Below are 18,383 nucleotides of genomic sequence, written 5' to 3'. Positions count from 1 at the left end.
TCTGACATTTCTCCCAAAGTGTTCTCACTAGGACATGTCAAAAGTTTTAAAAAAATACTATGTCCATTTAAGAATGGGATCTGGACCCCCAAAACTTCTAGAGTAAACCATTACAACATCCTGGGGGAGTTCCTGGGTTTTACTCAGCTTTTATTAAAGTAAAACTTTCTATACTGTCCTAATTTCCTCAAGACAAAGCAGATATCCCTTTTAATATATTTACACGTCATATTATAAAAAGGACCACTAGATCTCAGAATTTAACTTTGATACATTGATAAAATGAGTCACCCCCTGCTTTGATACTCTTAAATGGGTACTGCAGACCTCTTTTTTATTTAATACTCCAGCTCTAGTATGACTTTCTCATACATTGGAGCCCAAAACTCTATACAATATTCCAGGTGTGGACGAACTATTAAGTTGTTCTGTATATATGTAAAGCAATGTTTTCGCCATGTGCATTTAGGCCCCTTTTAATACACCCCGTTAGCTATTTGCCTTGGCAGCCGCAGCCTGGCACTGGTTGCTATAGTTCAGTTTAGTATCCAATAATATCCCCCAAGTCTTTTTCCATGTCAGTGTTACATAGTGTTTTCCCATTTTAACTCAAATTATGACATTTGCCTTTTTTGGCCCAAGTGCCTAACCTTTATTTATCTACGTTTAAACCTTATTTCTCACAGCTTGGCCCAAGCCTCCAATATGTCCCTATCCGTGCAACTTTGCAGATTTGTATTACGTGCAAATATTGAGATTTCACACCATTATGCCCCTACAGTGTCATTTATAGGTATACTAGCTGAGTACCCGGCGTTGCCTGGTTTTTCCTTCCTAATCCTTGTTGGGGAGGAAAATAAACAAAGGAGGAAGCTTTTGACTTCATATCCCATCCTCATATATTGTTGTCATATCCCGACCTCCTATCTGGTCCTCCTTTCCCAACCTCCTATCCCGACCTCCTATCCCGACCTCCTATCTCATATCTCGACCTCCTATCCCGTCCTCATATCTCGACCTCCTATCCCGGTCCTCCTATCCCGGTCCTCCTATCCCGGTCCTCCTATCTCGTCCCGTAATATGTGTACCAGTTATTGAAATATCTCCAGCCGTACAGAAGTTATGTTGGAATATACATTTCCCATTGATTTGCATGGGACTTTAAACAAAAACCCCGACCCTCACAAATGGGGGTAGTTAAAGAGTACCTGTCATCAACTAAACTTTCCCTGATCCCCCTCCCCATCTGTCCCTTACTCTAACTATGCCGATCCGTGTGTTTATTGAGGTTTAAAACGCTGTGGAAATATTTTTTTTTATCCCTCTTCATTAGCTCAGGAGCACTGTCTTTCTGAGGGGTGGAAGCAGGCAGGTCCCAGCAGGCATGATGTTACATGAAGCCTGGCCAGGATTCTGCTTCTGCCTGTCTTCCTGCATGCTGTTCTCCCTCTGTAGCAGTGTTTCCCAACCAGGGTACCTCCAGCTGTTGCAAAACTACAACTCCCAGCATGCCCAGACAGCCAACAGCTGTCCGGGCATGTTGGGAGTTGTAGTTTTGCAACAGCTGGAGGCAGTGTGCATACAGACTAAGTACAGGGGAGGGACGGCAGTCTCTGTCTCTCTCTCTCCCGTGTCTCTCTGCACTAAAAAGTCAATGCTGAGAACCAGGGGCGGTGGGACCAATTACAGAGGCAGTAATTAAGATGAATGTCGGTGGGGGGGGGGGGGGGGGGGGGCACAGAGCAGGGAGTGCAGTGAGATAATACAATGTATAAGATAACGTGTGATGAGGGGCAGGGAGAACAGAGCAGGTGGGGGTGACTGGCCTCTGTTATATGAGAGGCATGTGCAGGCTTGTAGCTCACAGTACTGAAGTTCCTGTGGAAGGACCAGTGCCCTTTCAGCATTAGTCCTAAAAGCTGTACACTTACTATGAGAAGCATAGGAAGCTGCCTGCAGACCAGGCATAGAAGAGAGACCCCTAGTGGCCAAAAGTATAAAATGAAAAAACTGGTATAAATATTAATATTTTTTAATGAAGATCTATTACATTATGTCTTCATTAATGATTATGAACAACATATTAAAAGTTTTTGTTGATGACAGGTACTTTTTAAGGGTTAAATTAACTATCCTATATTTTAAGTGGACATATAAGTAACATGTGACCAAGTATTATCGAAATACTGCCGTTTGGAAGTTATGCAGTGACATATTTCCCATTGACTTGTATGGGACTTTCCCATCCTCCTATCTCGACCTCCTATCCCGACGTGTACCAGTTATTGAAATATCTCCAGCCGTACGGAAGTTATGTGGGAACATACATTTCCCATTGATTTGCATGGGACTTTAAACAAAAACCCCGACCCTCACAAATGGGGGTAGTTAAGGGTTAAATTAACTATCCTATATTTTAAGTGGACATATAAGTAACATGTGACCAAGCATTATCGAAATATCTCAAGCCGTTTGGAAGTTATGCAGTAACATATTTCCCATTGACTTGTATGGGACTTTAAACATAAGCCCTGCCCCTGGCAAATGGGGGTGAGTAAGGGTTAAATCACCTATCCTATGTTTGTTGTTGACATATAAGTAACATGTGTGCCAAGTTTCATGTTAATATCTTTAGCCGTTTGGACGTGATGCTGGAACATACATACACACACACACGTTGAGTTTTATATATATATAGATTAAAAATAACAGGGCTCAATACTAACCAATGAGGTACCCCACTAGTGTGTCTACCCATCCTAATGGGTTTCCAATATATATATCCACCTCTTCTATTGTCCATTCAGTTTTCTACATTTTCCCACAAGTCTCACCAGTCTCACGTTTGAACAGTATTGAATGGATCTGAAGTTTCAAAGTATGCAAGGTCCAGTATCCAACCCTGGTACCCTTAGTAAAGACTAATGCTTGTGGAAAATAGGGACAATCCAGCTCTTAAATGAATGCGGCTTTATTCCAAGTCCACACCTTGACAAAATCACAGCTTCACAGACCAAACCAGGTCACATCTTGATGCGTTTCGGGGCATTCGCCCGAAACGCATCAAGTTGTGAACGGGTGGTCTGTGGAGGTGTGATTTTGTGTACCTTCTGCTAACTTGAAATAAAGCTGTATTTGTTAAGTGCTGTGTTGTCCCTATTTTCTACAAGTATCAAGAGACATACCGAGGCGGTAGTATGGAATTGGGAGGAGGGGAGTTGTTTTCTCTCTGTTTAGGAAGGCTAATGCTTACCTTTAAGAAACAGTGGACTGGCCTGCGTATACTCCTTGTGTTTTACTTGGCCTTGCTGTCTTCGGCTTTCAATATGCTGCTTCACTCTGGTATCGATTGTGTCTTTTAGTAACAGACAAACTTCCTGAGAAGCAAATCAATAAGATTATCTTTTAGAAGACAGTTATGCATATTTTACTTCACATAATGCTTTACCTGAAAGAGATACCCACGGCAAGAGCAAATAAAGGTTATACTGTAGAATGCAGTGTTCAAATGTACCTTTTTATGAGTTTTTTTTTTTTGTTGTGTTTTATTTCAATCCACAGTTGAGATTTAAAGGGGTACTCTGGTGGAAAAAAATTTTAATTTTTTTTTTTTTTTTTTTTTTAAATCAACTGGTGCCAGAAAGTTATACAGATTTGTAAATTACTTCTATTTAAAAATCTCTATCCTTCCAGTACATATCAGCTGCTGTATACTACAGAAGAAGTTTTTTTTTTCTTCTTCTTTTCTGTCTTCTTTTCTGCTCTCTGCTGACACCTCTGTCCGTGTCAGGAACTGTCCAGAGCAGGATAGGTTTGCTATGGGGATTTGCTCCTACTCTGGACAGTTCCTGACATGGACAGAGGTGTAATCTGAGAGCACTGTGGTCATGACAGGAAATCAATTAAAAAAGAAAAGAACTTCATGTGAAGGATATAGCAGCTGATAAGTATATAAATACGTCATTTACAAATCTGTATAACTTTCTGGCAACAGTTAATAAAAAAATAAAAAAATGTTTTCCACCAGTGTACCACTTTAAGGCTCCTTTAAGGGTTGGACATTGACTTACAGGGTAGCTACTTTCAATAGGTATTACAGAGTAGCTACTTTCAATAGGTTTCTTCTTTCTAAAGGATAGCTAATTTGCATACCTTTTTCCCAGTGATCATTGCCTGGATTACAAGACTCCCTATGCCAGCTGGAAGTCTCCCTTTAAGGGGGTCCTCCACTGGAAAACTTATTTTTAAATCAACTGGTGCCAGAAAGTTAAACAGATTTGTAAATTACTTCTATAAAAAAAATATTAATCCTTCCAGTACTTATCAGCTGCTGTATACTACAGAGGAAGTTCTTTTTTTTATTTCCTTTCTGTCTGACCACACTGCTCTCTCCCGACACATCTGTCAATGTCAGGAACTGTCCAGAGCAAAAGAGGTTTGCTATGGGGATTTGCTCCTACTCTGGAAAATTCCTTAAATGGAGAGAGGTGTCAGCAGAAAGCACTGTGGTCAGGCAGAAAGGAAATTCAAAAAGAAAAGAACTTCCTCTGTAACATACAGCAGCTGATAAGTACTGGAAGGATTAAGACGTTTAAATAGAAGTAATTTACAAATCTGTTTAACTTTCTGGCACCAGTTGATTTAAAAAAAAAGAATCAGAAGCAATTAAAAAAATGTACAAATTTCACATAAATAAAAACTGGATGCTAATTCCTAAAAAAGGAGGACAAATTGAGGGAAGTCCGCACACCTGTGTGAAGCAGGTAATTAGCCAAACGCTCCGAATGTCTTGTCTAATCTCACTCTAATTGACAGTCAAACAGATTATGACCTCGTGGTATTACTAAAGGGCCTCAAGAGACAGCTGTAGGCAAGACAATGTGACTGCATGTATACCTCAAAAATGGCTGATTTAACTCGTAGATAGCTACTGGGTACTCTGACCTTCTTCCTGCTTCTCATGCACAGCACCTGTCTGTGCTCCAGGCAGAAAGAGCATTGGAAGATCTATTGGGTTTGCTGGTTATAAATATATACTGCTTTGTAAAATGTGTTCCAAGGCTTCTTTTTTGTGCCTTAAGTCACTTACAAGTTGTACACTTGCAATTTATCAAAATGTCAATCAAATGTACCAGAGCTTTCGTTTTCACAGAATGCCCCACCACTTGCTGTTGTTCTATATAAAAAAAAAAAAAAACTAGCGTTCTGGGAAAATTTTGGGTCATTTTTGTGTGCTTTTCTATTTTGCCAGCAGCTTTGTAAAGAAAACGTGAATGACAGTAATGAGTCATGAGACCTTTACAAGAGGTACCCGACTTCCTTCCATCTGACTAAATGCGTCCTTAATGATTCTCAGATTTTACTACCAGAAGGAAACATGTCATTTATCCTTTTCATAGCTCATATTTGTAAATATGAAAGACTTTACACTATTTCCTACCCCTTTGCTACTAGTTTGACATTCACTACTATACTAGGGAGACACAATTTTGGTTCACCGTCTGTTATGTGCTGGCCCTGTGTCTACCAAATGAACCTAAGCATAGTCAATCGGGTTGGGGACCTAGCAGTCTATCGATATTTCAGAGCTTTTTTGTATTTTTTTATTGATGGCCAATCCTCGGGATAGGCCAACAATATCAGATTGGTCTAAAAGGGTAAGGTTATCTGGAAAAGGTGACATGAGACAGCTGCTTTGCCTGTCCTATTTTATCAGGGGGATGCCAACATCCAGCACCCTGCTGATAACTGTTTACCAGAGCTAAGGGTCCGAATATACAGGGAACAGAGCCAGAAGACATTGTCTAGTGGCCATTCTGTGTAACTGCAACCCAATAAAGTGCATAGGAGCTGCAGTAACCAAGTACAAACACTGCTTCTGTGTTTTTTTATTTACTGTGTATATGGGCACTGCAGCTCAGAAGACCGCCGATTGGTGCGGTGCAGGATGTTAATACCGACTGATCTGATACTGATAACAACTTCTGGGAATAGGCTATCAATAAAAAAAAAATTATAATAAAAATGATAGATATATATATATATATATATATATATATATATATATATATATATCACCAGACATGTTCATTTAGAGGAAGGGTTGTTCAGTTGAAAATTTGCTTAAGTGAAGAATAGAAGATAATAGGCCAGAATCAAGGTGGTGTCATATCCTTGAATTAGGTATCTTGAGTCACAGACTAACTAGCTTCTGTTTTCTACTTTTCATCAGGTTTACTGATTTCTTTTGTTGTAAACTTGATTTTGAGTCATTTGCATCAATCCACTTTCAACAGGTGTCAAGATCTGTGACCTGTGGGCTTTGCCTTACGAGCTGTAATACTGGACTGAACATTGAATGGGTGATTTTGAACTGGGCCTCAGTCGTAGAATTGATTTTGTAGACCATCATTTACATCTCATAAAATCTGCCTACCAGTATTTATAAATTAGGAATGTTAGATGACAAAGAGTGATACCAATTGTTATAGAATTGAATTTCCTGACATTTTAGGCCAGCCATTACTTCAGGGTCATGGGTAGAGCTAATTTTTTTGTTTCCCCCCAAGAGCACTGTTTTTAAGTTCAATGGTATTACTAAGATGAGTTTTCATACTTTGCTTCTGTTAACAGAAACCGGTTATCAGTACTGAGTACCTGTCATCAAGTAAACTTTCCCTGAACCCCATCTGTCCCTTACTTTAACTATGCCTATCCCTGTGTTTATGGAGGTTTAAAACGCTGCGGAATTACCTTTTTTTATCCCTCTTCATTAGCTCAGGAGCACTGTCTTTCTGAGGGGTGGAAGGAGGCGGGTCCCGGCAGGCATGATGTCACATGAAGCCTGGCCGGGACTCTGCTTCTGCCAGTCTTCCTGTATGCTGCTCTCTCTCTGCAGCAGTATTTCCCAACCAGGGTACCTCCAGCTGTTGCAAAACTACAACTCTCAGCATGCCCAGACAGCCAACAGCTGTTCGGGCATGCTGGGAGTGTGCATACAGACTAAGTACAGGGGAGGGATGGCAGCCTCTGTCTTTCTCTCTCCTGTGTCTCTCTGCACTAAAAAATCAATGCTGAGAACCAGGGGCGGTGGGAGCAATTACAGAGGCAGTATTTAAGATGAATGTCGGGGGGGGGGGGGGCAGGGAGAACAGAGCAGGGGGGAGGTGACTGGCCTCTGTTATATGAGAGGCATGTGCAGGCTTGTAGCTCACAGTACTGAACTTCCTGTGGAAGGACCAGAGCCCTTTCAGCATTAGTCCTAAAAGCTGTACACTTACTATGAAAAGCATAGGAAGCTGCCTGCAGACCAGGCATAGAAGAGAGACCCCTAGTGGCCAAAAGTATCAAATGAAAATACTGGTATAAATATTAATATTTTTAAATGAAGACATATTACAATATGTCTTCATTAATGATTATGAACAACATATTAAAAGTTTTTGTTGATGACAGGTACTCTAAGGTTAAAACATCTGTATTAAGGGTTCAAAAGCCAAACTATTGGGCACAAGTGCACATAAACTTAGCTCTGTCTGCAAATCACACAGATGAGCTAATGGTCCTGAAGGTCTGATGGTATGACCCCATCTCTGAACTGAGGACCTCATGATGTTGCCAAACTACAAGTCATAGCATGACCAGACAGCCATTGGCTGTCAGGACATGCTAAGAGTTGTGGTTTGGAAACATCTGAAATTCCACAGTTTGGAGACCACTGGTCTGTGAAATGGATTCTCTTGGACAAAGGAAAGAGCAACCTAACTACCCACCCATGCAGTAAGGTTATCCTTCCATTGGCTATCCGATTATGCTGCTAACAGTTGTAGTTTGGCAACATGTCAGAGGTTCACAGTTTGGAGACCATTGGTCTATGAGATGGACTCTCCTAGGCAAAGGAAAGAGCACCTTATTATCCATCATGCATTATGTCACACTGGGGGAAAAAAAAATTGTGTTTTGTGGCAGGAATCTAAAGTTGTGATGTCAGCACTGACCCACAAAAGAACTTCCTACCCCTTTAGGGAAGCATGCAATATCACTATATTAAATATGTGTGTATATATTACACACATATATATGTTTTTTTTTTTTTTTTTTTTTTTTTTTATGGGGTACTCCACTGGCTAGCGTTAGGATCATTTAGTTCCGAACGCTGTGTGCACACTTTGGGGTCTGCCACGCGTCACAAGGCTTGGCCTAAAGTCCCAAGGGGGAGTGGCCGACTCCCACCGCACGCACACAGCGTTCAGAACTAAATGTTCTGAACGCTGGCCAGTGGAGTGCCCCTTTAACCTTTACCAAAAAAGACACAGTCTTCCACAGGAACATAATATATCCTTATTAACTTACATGGTGGGAAAAAAAGATTTAACTTGATGACTTACCCATACCTGCTTAAAGGGGTATTAATAAAAAAAATTCTAAATCAACTGGTGCCAGAAAGTTATCCAGATTTGTAAATTATTTCTGAAAAAAATCTTAAATCTTCCAATACTTATACACTGCTCTATGCTCAAGAGGAAGTTGTGTAGTTCTTTCCAGTCTGACCACAGTGCTCTCTGCTGCCACCTCTGTCCATGTCAGGAACTGGTGAGAGCAGGAGAGGTTTACTATGGGGATTTGCTCCTGCTCTGGACTGTTCCTGATATGGGCAAAGGTGGCAGCAGAGAGCACTGTGGTCAGACTGGAAAGAGCTACACAACATCCTCTTCCTCAGCAGCTGATAAGTACAGAAAGGGTTTAGATTTTTAAATAGAAGCCATTTACAAATCTGCATAACTTTCCGACACCAGTAAATTTGAAAATAAAAATGTATTTCCCCTCTGGAGTACCCTTTAAATAACCCGCAGATATACATTAATATTTTTTTTTATATCCTCTAAATGTAAACCATTAATATTGTTAAAAATAAATTATATATATACATACACACACACATATAGATAATATATACATGTTTTATTATATATATTATTAAATATAAATATTTAATAATATAATAATGAACATATTATAATGTTATTTATCATTTTATATGCATCACCTTAACATGAACTATTTCACTTAACAAAGCCCTGAGAATGACACGGGCAGAAAGTAATGTATTTATGAGAAAGGGCAGAATATATAAAAAAAAAAAAAAAGGAAACTAGAGAAAAGTCATTAAATGAAGGGAAACAGAACACATGTCTAATAGTCCCCTAGGAGCTGTTATAGGTTAGTTATAATTCACAGTAGTCTCAACATAACAATGAAAATAAGATCTGAGCAAATCAGGCCAGTCCAATTTCTTCCCTGCAGCTACAGGCTTTTGAAGTAGGAATGGTTTTGTTGTACCTCCTTCTCATGGTCAGAAAACCAGCTGGAGTCTTTACTGGTGCCTTGAGGCAAAACATGAAGATCCACCAGAACAGCGAAGTTCCCACACTGCAAGACAAAAGATGAAATCCTTAGGATGTTGTAAGGCATATGTACGGCACACAAAGAGGAAGCCACCATCTAGAATCCTACCAAGCTCCCATCTCAAAAGGAGCACATCAAATTACATGATTATTTGACCCACCGCTGGAAGCGGCAAATCACTTGTTTAGCCGCCATTCACCAGCTCGCTCCAACTTTTCAATTAAACCCATAAAATTAAGGGGCAATGAGAAAACCATAAACCAACTATGTTGTATCCGCACGTGTTGGTGTCACTTTTATATATGGGGAGAAGGTTGGATAATTCATGGTTGAGCATTATGAAACACATGACATCTCAGATAATATTAAAAATATGTATTTCAAAATTCCTGGAAATTTAAATCTCTGTATTGTAAGTCCTAATGTTATTTTATGGCAACAAATGTATAGTTACATTTTACATGCTTGATGTATACATCTACTTTTTATTACCGGTAATACAGTATGTACTCGCTGTAGTCAGGAACCTTTGTCTCTAATCACTAAGGATGCAGAGTTCTAGTTTAGGAATTTTTGTGCAGTTTTGGTTGTGCACCTATTTCTCCTTAAAGTGTACCTGTCATTAGAGAGGTGGGACCTTGGCTGATCAGATCAAGATGGGAGAAGTCAGCAGTGCCGCATGCTCCTCTCGCTGCCCACCCCTCCGGCCTGTGTCACATGATCAAGACATGCTCATAGACTTACATGGAGTCATACTACTCCTGGCTCATTGTCCTGATTGGCGGAGGTGTGAACACTCAGACCCCCGCAGATCCAAACTTTTCACATATCACTAGGACATGTCAAAAGTTTTTCCTAACGACAGAGGGCATTTAATTTAATGGATAAATTCCCCAACAGCAACACTATCCATCAACTTCTTTGAAGCAAGACTGTTGAATTACATTGTTAAATCTTGAGTGAACAGCAACTTTGGCAACCCATGCAAAAACAAATAAATAAAATCATGCACATTGATCTTGATGAGTAAAATCTTAATTTGAGCAAATCTATAGTAAGGGTCAACAAAGTGGAATCTTATGAAAAGGATATTGATTCATTTAGTTTTGTAAAAGTCATTCAGCTTTTTAAGTGATCCAATTCCCATGGAAATGTCTTATTCTTGACAGAACATGAACACTTGGAAAGGGAAAGGAGTTTTACAAGACTAAATGAATCAATGGCAAATTCATTATATATAGGTTAGGCAAACCTTGCAGTAGATTCACTCAACTCTAGTAAAAACTGGCGCAGACTAAAGGCAGCTGTACAAATTCAATATCTAGCAGCTGAATGAATATTCAGCAGACAGCTATTCCTCAGATCCTTCCTATACTCATGTATGCTCAGTTCAGTTGAGTATGAATGTGTTTTATAATGATAAGAGGGTAGTATGCCAATGCTCTGGGGCGACTTATCTCCCCTAAGGACAAAAGGATCAGGCATAACAATTCAACAAGCCTGAAACTTCTTTTACCTGACAGCCTCATCCACATAAGACAGTAAGTTCTGCAAAAATCTGAGTTCACAGATGACTTTGTTCTTATGTATACAACCATTTTTAAGCTGCAAACTGTAGAAGATGGATGCAGCTTGAAGTAAGGCTATATTCACATCATGATTTTAATACACTGTTTTGTATCAGTTTTTTTGCCCCGAAATGGGAAACAAACAACTGACAAAAAGTTATTGTAGGTTAGAAAAACCGTATATGGTTATTATGAAAGGTCAAAAATCCATTCCACAGCTGCAATTCTACCGCAGCGCTGAAGAACGGCTCCTGCTGGATTCCTGGGCGGCTGTACAGTAAGTTTCGAAAACAGGACAGAACCGTGCATAAAACTGTGGTTGACCACGGTTTATTGCACAGGGAAAAAATTCACATCTAGTTGTGAAAGTTTTTGTATGGGAGGTCAATGAATACGGTTTGCTATATGGTTGTATATGGTTTTCTAATAGAAAACCATATACGACAACCGTATAGCAAAAACGTGGAATCGACCGATATAGATTTTTTACGGCCGATACCGATAATCTGTGGACTTTAAGGTCGATAGTTGATAACTTATACCGATATTCCGGTATAAGTTATCAGCTATTTCAGCACCGCCGCCACCCGCTTCTCTCTCCCTGCCTGTTCTGGGGTCCTCTTGAGTCCAACCACCGCCACTGCCCCTCCCCGCCTATCCTCTGGCCAGAGACCACCGCCGCCCGCTTCTCTCCCCCTGCCAGTCCTTAGTCCAACCAGTGCCGCTGCCCCATTGCCTCCCCCATCCCCGGTTTTATAATTACCTGTTCCAGGGGTCCGCGCTACTTCTGGCTCCGGTGTCCTGAGCTGTCACTGTGTACACTGACGTTGCGTTGAGGACGTCACTCATCATTACGCAGCGCACAGAATAATGCAAGATGCCGCAGGAGCCAGAAGTAGTGCGGACCCCGGGAACAGGTAATTATAAAACCGGGGATGGGGGAGGCAATGGGGCAGCGGCGGCGGCGGTCTCTGGCCGGGGCGGTGCGGGGCGCGGTGGCGGTGTGGGGGCGGGGCATTATCGGCAAGGTAATTGCCGATACCGATATCATCCAAAATCGCGAATATCTGCCGATAATATCGTCCAAACCGATAATCGGTTGATCCCTAGCAAAAACGTGATGTGAATGCACCCTTGCACGATTACATGGATCAGACTACACTACACAGTCTGAATACACATCAAAAATACACTATAAATATAATAAATACACTATAAATATATTTTTTGTATACTTCTATCACCTTTTTATTCCTCTATTTATTAAATGATCACTGTCATTTCATCCAAATTCCCTGCAGTTTATGCGACACCTAACATTTTAGTAAACTTCTTCATTTACCAAAAATAAAACAGCCCTAAAGTCTTAGCCACTAGGTGTCTCCCTTCTCTGAAACCTGTTAGGCAAAATGTATCTCTTATAACAGCTCAGCAAAACAGATTACAGGAAGTGGGTTGTCCGGCTAAGAATGTGCTATGTGCAGACGAGGAGAGAAAAAAAGACTGTCTATCTGCATCTGTAAAGGCCCAGAGGATTTGCACTTTCCATGCAAGATAACGCAAGGCTTTCCTCTCACCTCAGAAACAGCAGGGCTTAGGGTAACAATTTCCTTGCTTTACTGCTGCTATTTATTTCCTTTCAGCTCAAAGCTGACTTAGCAAAGCCAGTGCATATGTAACCCATTCGTCCCCTGTATGCCATCTATAGTATAGTATTGTACTGTAAACATCATCCCCAGCAGAGTGCCATCCTGTTCAGTGCTTAGGGTAACCCCTTCTTTGTTGTCCTGCTGTTTCTTACATATTGGATCACATAGCACCTTGCCACAACCCAGTGCATGAGTAAACACTTCTCCATTCAAATGCCATATATAGTTCTGTACTATGTAAATCATTAGCTACAGTGCCAGCCTGTTCAGTGCACTTTCACCAGCACTAATGGGATAGCAGAGATGTGATGTTTGTGCTGTGATAGGCTAGAGAAGTAATTGAGGATGTAATTGTGTGTGTACTACTGAAATATCCCCCTGATATAGAAAGAATTACAACTAGCTGAGCACCATGGAGGGGGCTCTCAGGGCCTCACTAACAGCAGCAAGATCACTAAAATCATGTTGTTAACATTTTTAAGGATTTATCTAATGCAGGATTTAGAGGTTATTTTTTATGATAGGTATCTCAAAATTTTTTAACCAAATATTCATATTACACTTTCACGTTTTCCAGGTTAGGTAATCCCAGCCTATCAGGTCATCGGTTGCATATTACCCTATCAAATAACAATACATACTTTAGGCTTCTGCAACAGACAGTGATCTACATTGGTTTTGGAGATATCATTTTTTATGGCCCCTTGTAAAAACTAAGGAAAAAAAGAGGAGGATACATATTGTTTATATGCTTTCATTGTAAGGCTAAGTTCACACATGCACATTTTAGGCAAAAAAAGCATCAATTTTTTTTAAGGCCTTTTTTTGGGCAATTACAGATAAAAATGCACGCGTAAAATAAAATACATCAGTATTTGTGTGAACTAAGGGGAAAAACTGGTGTCTCTTTCTCTTTAAATTTATTTTCCTGCAGGGAAACCCATTTAGAAATTCACAAGGTGAACAATCATTTACATAAATAAATGGGCATAATATGCAGTGTGAAAAATACCAATACTTTTACCACAAGTGACATTTATATACTATACTATACAATCTACGCAGAGAAACTCAATAACTTCAAGTTGGGTATGCAATTACATTTCTGAGTCAGGTTTAGCTTTTACATTCTTGTGGCTACAACTAAAATAGACAGATTTTTACTCCAAAATGAAGGCCCCAACAAGAAAAATAGGCAAAAATTTATATTTTTATCATTGTTACTAGGGCTGCAGCTAACGATTATTTTTACAACCGATTAGTTGGTCAATTATTGGTTCAATTAAGTGGTAAAAAAAAAACAGGTAAATAACAAAAAGTTTTTTTTTTTTTTTTGGGGGGGGGGGGGGGGGGGGGTTAATTTTAAAGGGGTACTTCACTGGAAAACATTATTCTTTAAATCAACTGGTGCCAGAAAGTTAAACAGATTTGTTAATTACTTCTATTTTAATATCTTAAAATGTGCACTCTGTTGTATTACAGACACTAGGGTGCAATGCTCTGCACATACCCCATGTGTATAGCACTGTGTATGTAGTATATATACACTGCTATACACATGGGGGGTATGTGCAGAGCATTGCACCTTAGTGTCTGTCCTACAGACCCAAGGGTGCAATGATCTGCACATACACCCCCCCCCCCCCATGTGTACAGTGTCTGCAGAAGACACTAGGGGTGCAATGCTCTGCAGATGACCCCATGTGTATAAAAATATGAAAGGCAATGTGGCAGTAACAGTGGCAGCATGAGCCCTGAGCGCATTATACAGCAGGAAACTGGCCTACCTGCGGCAGCAGTACGGGTAAGGTCCTCCTCGGGAGGCTGAGGCTCCATAAAATCGAGGCACAACGTAGCAGCGGGGGAGGAGAGCAGAGCAGCAGTTGGTGATTGGTGGGTCAGTGGAGGGTGGGACAGAGACTTCAATTACAGAGGCTGCGGCGGTGCAGCATAGCGCCTGACCGCCCGCTCCTGCTCACAGCAGCCTCATGACCGCCAGCGCCCGCACAAGGAATCAGTAGATTATTCGATAATTATCGAATTTTATCAATTAAATCGAATAACCGTTGAAGCCCTAACTGTCACATATCACAAAAATAGATATAAAAGAAAAAATAATGAAAAGCGTGGGTAGAGATGGCACAAAGATACATTCAAAGAAGTAACAAGCAAGAGTGAGGCACAGATATACATTAAAGATGTCCAGTGAAAATAAATGTATCCCCTATTCGCAGAATTGGAGATAAGTGTGTGATTGTGGGGGGGTCCGTCCCGGCCCGGCTCCTGTAAATGTCATTTTGTACAGATTATGTCAGTTTTTTGAAACACGCCCTCCTCCATTCATCTCTATGGGAGAGGCGGAGACACATTTGAATAGATTCAAGGGGTCATAAAGAAACCGGAAATGATAGGTAGGTCAGATGAGACTGCAACAAAACTTAGAATGGTAACCACACAACATAGGACAAAAAAATATTTTTTTTAAATATATATATATATATATAGCAATATTCTTTGTCTATATATATATATATTTCTATACATATATATATATATATAGCTAAAAGAACCACAGCAAACATACACGGGAGAATGTAACCTGCCAGAAACAATGTCCAGCCACCCAACGTACGTTTCACTTGCCTTGCTTCATCAGAGGGCATGTGTAAAATAGAGACAAGACAAGGACTTCAACCACTGTTGCAAAACTACAGTTGTTGCAAAACTACAACTCCCAGCATGCCAGGACAGCCTTTGGCTGTCCTGGCATGCTAGGGGTTGTAGTTTTACAACATCTGGCGGCACACTGCTTGAGAAACACTGCAATAAGCAATATTTTCACACAAGAACGAAAGACTGCGCTTTATTCCCCTTCACCATTGCAGTTTATTTACTGGAGCAAAGAACCTAACAAGATGTAATCAACAGTAAGAACAATGAATGCAATTTGGAGTCGACATCATGGACAAACGGATTACAAAGGGTTTTAGTATAATGACATGTACAATTGCGCTTACTGCTTAGATATATCTGTCAACATGACACCGCTCTTATAGCACTTCTGTAAATCTTAAGTCTGTAAATAGCATTCTAAGGCTGGGTTCACATCACATTTTTGCCATACTGTTTTCAATCCGTTTTTCTAAAGAAAACCGTGCGGCAAAAAAACGGATGGAACAGTATGGAAAAAAGTAAACCGTACGCGTTTTTAAACAGTATACTGTTTTTAAAAGTGCATACAGTTCCGTCAGTTTTTATAGAAAAAAAAAAACCATACGTTTTTGAAAATGTTGTCCATTTTTAATAGGAGGGGTCTTGGGTGGGGACTTTAGGATGCAAACGCGCATGTGTAAAGTAAAAATGTATACGTTTTTCCAGTAGGGAACCGTATACATGTGCGTTTCCCATTGACGTCCATGTTAAAAAAAAACGTATGCGGTTGCAGTACGGTTTTTAAACCTGAGACAAAATCGTGGTTTAAAAACCGTACTGCAACCGCATATGTTTTTTTTTAACATGGACATCAATGGGAAACGCACATGTATACGGTTCCATACGGGAAAAACGTATACGTTTTTACTTTACACATGCGCGTTTGCATCCTAAAGTCCCCACCCAAGACCCCTCCCATTAAAAATGGACAACATTTGCAAAAACGTATGGGTTTTTTTTCTATAAAAACTGACGGAACTGTATGCACTTTTAAAAACAGTATACTGTTTAAAAACGCATACGGTTTACTTTTTCCCATACTGTTGCATCTGTTTTTTTGCCATACGGTTTTCTTTTGAAAAACGGATTGAAAACAGTATGGCAAAAACGTGAGAGGTCGTGGGAAAAATTTCTATATGCCAACATAAAGGGTAGTACACATAAAATTAGAAAATGAGGGTCAGGTTTCTTCCCCAAAAGAGCGCTTCTGTTACCCATAGACTGGGACTGCAGCGCAGCCCTAATTCGTAAAATAAATAAATAAAGGAGTATGCTTCAATACCACACAAAACCCATGGACAAGGATGGCAATGTTTCTGGAGAAAAAAAAAAAAAAAAGGAAGACAGTATTATTTTATTGGTGTTCCCTGTAGACGAGTGGCGGCTCTGCAACAGAGCCCTGCATAGGGACTTGGAACCTGCGGATCCCGCGGGACCCATTATATAAAAGAAACTTGGGGTGTGGGCGGTAATGAGGTTGTTGCAGGCGGTAACAGAACATACAGTGGGTCCTGCAAAATCCCACATTTCTGGAATGCCACAGGGGGCTGATGAAATGGCACAAGGGGTGATGAAATGACGGGTACTCTCTCTAAAAGCTGTGACAAAATGTTTGTGGGAACGTGCGGGATTGGACACACATGTTGCCGGAGCAAAGTGGAACACACAACTTGTGGGTGTGGGCGGAGATGGCCAGAAATCCAGCGGGATTTACAAAAAACTCAGCTCTATGCCTTCATAAGTTACCTATTACCCTAGGAGTTGTCAGTGTTCTATCCAGACACTAAGGATGAGAGGGTGATGAGCATTCACAGCCCTTCTGTCTCCTTCTCCAAAGGGGCATTTTTCTCTGTATCTAATGCACAAGAAAGCACTTTCAATTTTCTGCTTTGAGCTCCCCTAGAAGCCAACTGAAGCATCGATTGTAATCGATGTCCAAAGACTCCATTGTTTAGTGTTATCCTTTAGCTGACTATGTATGCCCTTATAGTTGGATACCAGTTTGCTTTTTTACATTTTTTTGCCATAACTTATTATTGAAGAATTTCAATCAAATATCAAGTAACATTTCTACTAGAAAGAACATTCCTAAGACCAACAAATATCTAATGAAGAACGGTTCTCCTTGACTATCATTGGTTTAAAGCTGACAATAAAGTACTATCTATATAAACAACAATGTAGAGTGTTTAATAAGAGAAGTTTTCATAGGTGAATCGACTTATGTAGGGTGTCACAGTCTTCATTAAGAAATAATCAGATTTGTTCAGAAAACCTCCAAACAACCAGAAAAATACCAGATTCTAAGTACATTCTTATATGTTTTGGTTCTCACAGGTTTGCCAGATGTCCTACAGATTTTATATCCATCCTAATCACTGCAATCTCAGGCTATGAAGTTGCCGGGAGATCTAAACAGATATTCTGCCACCGAAGGATCATCAAGAGTTACGATTTGATAATCCCAGAACATCAAAAGAAAATAAACTTAATGTTGCATGAGATGATAGTATCTCAAAAAAACTAAAACAACAACAACAAAAAAAACATCCAAACAACATAAAAAGTGATTATTTGTATTAATATTAAAGTATCAAATGCACTACAAAAAAAGGAGTACCTCATCCAAGGTGCTAATGCTTCCTAATAATCCTTAGAATCTAGTTTTTGGTTCACACTTGCATAGCAGTCCATTCGGGAGCTCCATTACAGATTCCATTATTTTGCAGGATCTGATCAGACAAAAAGAATTTTGCAATCTATTGGTGTCCATTGTACAACCGACCATCCAGCTCCGTTTTCTGCCAAAAAGGAGTCTGCAACAGAGACCCCGAACAGAGCTCCAGTAGTGATTGGATTGAAGTCAAACTTTTCAGTAGGAATTGTATTACTGTACAGATTGAATAAATTGATAAAAAAAGAATTAAAGGGGTATTCCAGGCCAAATTTTTTTTTTATATATCAACTGGCTCCGGAAAGTTAAACAGATTTGTAAATTACTTCTATTAAAAAATCTTAATCCTTCCAATAGTTATTAGCTTCTGAAGTT

At 40.0% G+C, this 18,383-nt stretch overlaps 1 protein-coding gene across 3 annotated transcripts in view; it reads right to left on the bottom strand.

Moving 5' to 3' along the window:
• The window catches only part of SLX4IP (SLX4 interacting protein), a 186,029-nt gene that overhangs the window by 98,819 nt on the left and 68,827 nt on the right, over positions 1-18,383 (bottom strand). For all 3 annotated transcript variants that reach the window (XM_056567867.1, XM_056567865.1, XM_056567866.1), the window contains exons 3-4: positions 9,340-9,429; positions 3,254-3,377 (exon numbers count right to left, since the gene is read on the bottom strand). In XM_056567867.1, the coding sequence (XP_056423842.1) occupies positions 3,254-3,377; positions 9,340-9,429 (214 nt within the window). The remainder of the gene's footprint in view (positions 1-3,253; positions 3,378-9,339; positions 9,430-18,383) is intronic.

Source organism: Hyla sarda, chromosome 3 (assembly GCF_029499605.1).
Source record: "Hyla sarda isolate aHylSar1 chromosome 3, aHylSar1.hap1, whole genome shotgun sequence".
NCBI classification, from domain to species: domain Eukaryota; kingdom Metazoa; phylum Chordata; class Amphibia; order Anura; family Hylidae; genus Hyla; species Hyla sarda.
The sequence above is the reverse complement of the archived record's forward strand: the minus strand, read 5'-3'. Positions and strand labels throughout refer to the sequence as shown.